Source organism: Rhinopithecus bieti, unplaced genomic scaffold (assembly GCF_001698545.2).
Source record: "Rhinopithecus bieti isolate Rb0 unplaced genomic scaffold, ASM169854v2 scaffold_14839, whole genome shotgun sequence".
Classification (NCBI taxonomy): domain Eukaryota; kingdom Metazoa; phylum Chordata; class Mammalia; order Primates; family Cercopithecidae; genus Rhinopithecus; species Rhinopithecus bieti.
In genome coordinates, this window is record NW_016808133.1 from 356,644 (window position 1) to 360,885 (window position 4,242).

Here is a 4,242-nt window from a genome sequence, read left to right on the forward strand (position 1 = left end):
CTGGCCTCAAACTTGTACTACTTGGCTAGATCTGTCCTTTCTGCCATCTCTCCTTCGGCCATTCTGCCCCTCACATTTTACTCTATTCACTTGGAATAGCATACAGTTCCCTCGGAACGTGCCTTTGTGCTCCTTCTTCCCTTTGAAAGGTGCTTCCCCACCCTTCCTTAAGCGGGCTAACTCGACTCACTCTACACGATTCAACTTTGGATGTTGTCTCCTCCAAGAAACATCCCCCGAGTCCTGCGCTGAGCTAATTGTCTTTCCTACAGTTTACCCACAGCACCCAGCAAAAACCCTTGTCATAGCATTTAGCAAACTCTACAGAGATTAATGTGCATTTGTCTTACTCCCCAACTAGGCTGAAAAGCTCGAGGGCATGGACCGTCTTAGCTACTTCACAGCCCCAGAACCTTGTGTGGTTTTGGCTCAGGAAGCATTTAATTACACATAATTTGTTATATTCATTTAGAGAAAATTATCCTCTATGAAAATATAACTATATAAACAATACACATTTTAATAGCTATTTATAAATATTTATTAAAAATTTTTAACTTAATGCTTTAAGAAGTATCAAAACTTGTGAACATCCAAGCAGTCTAAAATGAAAAGGGCTGATAAGTGTTATGAATGGTGAACAACTAAAACTCTCATACGTTGCTGGTAGGAGTGTAAACTGGCAGAATTTACTAAAGCGACACAGAAATATACCCCGTGACTCAGCAATTCCACTCCTGTATATATTCCCAACAGAAAAGAATGTTCTCAGCAGCATTATGCTTACCAGCCCCAAACTGGAAACAATTCAAATGTCCATTAACATTAGAATGGATGAAGAAATTCTGGTATATTCATACAAATGCAACAGCAATGAAAATGAACTCCTGCTGCACATAGGAACAAAGATACTACTTTATAAAGTTCAAAAATAATCTGCGATGATGGGGTGAAAAGAGTGGGGACCTCTGGAGGTGGTGAGGGTCATGGGTATCAACTGGAAGCAGACACCTATAGGAACTAGCCGCCTGCGGCAATGGAAGTGTTCTCTAACTTGAGCTGGGTAGTAGTTACACAGGTGAACACTGTAGAAGTTTACCCAGCTGTGCACTTAAGATTTGTGCACCTGTATTACAATGAAGTGAAGGAAAATTGCAATGAAAGAAAACTTGTGAACAACTGTTTGGGCTATGCCAACAGCATGTACAGCCACAAGACAGAAAGTAAACTGATAAAGGCATCTTTGTCCTTTCCCTGTAACATGGAAGATTTTTTTTTAAAAAAAAGATTACTTTAAATGCACAAATGGTATTCCTTTTATTATAATGGTTTAAACTTGGCTGAAAGTTCAAAATACTATTTCCAGATAACTTTCCACTGTTACATAAACTAGGCAACCTTGTTATGTTTATGTTATACGTATCAGTTACTTATCAGCACAGAATTTTAACCACTCTGCTAAATTTTGAGAAAACAGCTAAACTCAATATAAAATCTGGCCTACAGAATTATAGTGGCTATTTGTTACTAAAAATATTCCAAAATAAATTTACTTATTTCCCTATGTTCCATATTCTTTAACTTAAAATCTGCTGCCACGGTTTAGTAAAAGTGGGACAAATAAAATTCTTTAAAATCTAGAAAACACAGTTCCTGTTAAGATTCTGCAAACAAAAAAATTAATAAATAATACAATTTGAGTACTCTAAAACAATATACTTTGTAGTCTAGATTGTGGTTTTGGTCAGTATGTCTGACACTATGAAGATTTACATCAGTTCAGGGAATGAGTTCTAATACTATTAATAAAGAAATAGTCAATATAACCAAATACCTGACAGGATTCCCCATATGAGTGTTTCTAGGAAAGTATACAAATGAAAAAGATTAACAGATTTTTAAAATCCTTAAGAGCAAGAAAGAACAAAAGTATCTAAAAATTATACATGACAGGCAGAACCTGGGTTACAGTATACCTAAGGCAAGAGTGAATGTAGCACCCTGAGACATAAAACATTTTCAAATTACAATCTTATATGTGGATATATAAAATAGGACATTTTGTATTGGTTATATGAACTGGATTATAACCTACAAACCTCAGTATTAACCAGAACTTCCTGACTGACATAGCACATTAGTGAGGTAATACAGGTGGTATTTGAGATTTTGAAACCTTTTTCAAAGACTTTCTTCAGCTTTTGACTTTGATGCTGTCACCTTCAAGGCACCAGTCCAAGTGCTCATTAATCTGAGACTCCAAAACTTCATTCTGACAAACTGGGCAATTAACCATTTTGCTCTGGCTGGATGAACTGCTGGAATTCTGAGTTGTGGTTGTAGGATATGAACTATACTTTGGATCATTACCACTGCTTTCTATTTGTTCTTTCCTGATAAAAAAATTGTCAAAAACAGTCTTATCTTCTAGCCGAGGTCGTTTATTTGGGAATGTATCTTCAGATCCACTCACATCCCGGGATGGCGTCACAGATGTTGATTCCATTACTTTTGAAGAATTTCTTAAGGATATCTTAGAAGATGAAACCCTTCTTTGAGAACTAGAAGATATTGAGTTTTTAGGGATGTTGCCAACTGTTTCACTTTTCCTTGGAGATCCATTCACACCTCTGAAAGCCTTTTGGTTGGCAACTGATACTCTAGGAAAGTAGTTGCTTAGAACATTTTGGTGACTGTTATTAACAGCAGGGGAGACCAGATGAGAAGTTTTACTTGAACCATTCTGTTCAAATTTCACCTTGATTTTAGAATTAGGTCTTACAGCATTTGCTGAATGGTTTTGATTTAAAAGATCTTGGGTTTTATTAATGGCATGTGAAGTGATCAATTTCCCAGGTGAAGGTAAATTGCTTGTTTCTCCTAGAACATACCCTTTCCCACTAAAAGGGATTACTAGCTGGGCCTCACCTCTGTTGGGTTTATCTGCAAAACAGCAAAGAAGATTTTATGTAAGTGCCTCAACTCAAAAGAAATACAGTAACATTAAACTAATGTACAGTTTTCTCAAAATGAAGAAATAATACTCTATCTTACATCCATACAATTCTATTAATGAGAGAAGGACAATCTTCAGAATTCAGAGTTCTGATATTGAGAGAATATAAAGGATAAAAAAAAAATTCTCTCATATTTAAATAAAGAATCTTATGCCAAAGACCAATAACAAGGCAACATTTACCTTGAAAATTACTTAGTCCTTTATGTGTAATTCCAGGAGGGAAAATCTGCTGCCTCATTCTTATCTTTCCTTCTACTCATGAAAATGAAGATACGGTCTTTCCACATCAATTCATCTATAGCTCCTTCACTCAATAATTAAAGATTTGGGAAATACAGCCTATGTTCTTGGGTTCTACCACATCAAATCAACAACTTCCGAAGGGAAGAAGCATCTTCAGTAACTCTGAACTTCACAGGAAAAGGGTAAATCTTGAAGATGAAGTACTGGCAAATATATGTCATATCCTTTTCCCATTCTTTGAATGAACATACATACATCAATAGAAGTCACTTGGATAGAATCCAACTGATAGGAAGGGGTGTAGTTAGGACGTATATTCCGGGCATTGTTACTTGAATTATTGTTTTTATTTTGACAATCTTTTTGCCTTCTGTTTCCTAATAACTCAGTGAATCAAGATAGGGAAAGGAACTTTACCTCAAATATTATCAGAGATTGAGTTTTGTTTCTCTGAATAAAAAGAAACTGAAAAAAGTTAAAATAAAAATAAAAATTGAAATATCAGTGGAAACTATTCCTACTTTTACTTACTTCTGTACAAAGTCTATTTTCCTACCATCATTTCATAGATGATGGGATTTTTTCCTTAAGTCTACACTTGAAGACAGTCTACACCAGAAACAATCCTTAAGCTTATCTTAATACCAGTTCTCTGAAGGACAGTATTGTCTTTACATCGTAGCTATGGTCACATAAAAATCAGAAGGGGCTGGGCGCGGTGGCTCAAGCCTGTAATCCCAGCACTTTGGGAGGCCGAGACGGGTGGATCACGAGGTCAGGAGATCGAGACCATCCTGGCTAACACGGTGAAACCCCGTCTCTACTAAAAAAATACAAAAAAACTAGCCGGGCGAGGTGGCGGGCGCCTGTAGTCCCAGCTACTCAGGAGGCTGAGGCAGGAGAATGGTGTAAACCCGAGAGGCGGAGCGTGCAGTGATCTGAGATCCTCCCACTGCACACCAGCCTGGGCGACAGAGCGA

General features: G+C 37.0%; 1 protein-coding gene across 2 annotated transcripts in view; it reads right to left on the reverse strand.

The window, feature by feature from the left end:
• Window positions 1–517: 517 nt before the first annotated feature.
• SPRTN (SprT-like N-terminal domain) overlaps window positions 518–4,242 on the reverse strand; it is a 20,993-nt gene continuing 17,268 nt past the window's right edge. The window contains exon 5 of one of the 2 annotated variants that reach the window (XM_017885592.1): window positions 518–2,943. In XM_017885592.1, coding sequence (XP_017741081.1) covers window positions 2,195–2,943 — 749 coding nt within the window. In that variant the 3' untranslated portion in view covers window positions 518–2,194. The remainder of the gene's footprint in view (window positions 2,944–4,242) is intronic. The other variant, XM_017885593.1, reaches the window with a different exon arrangement.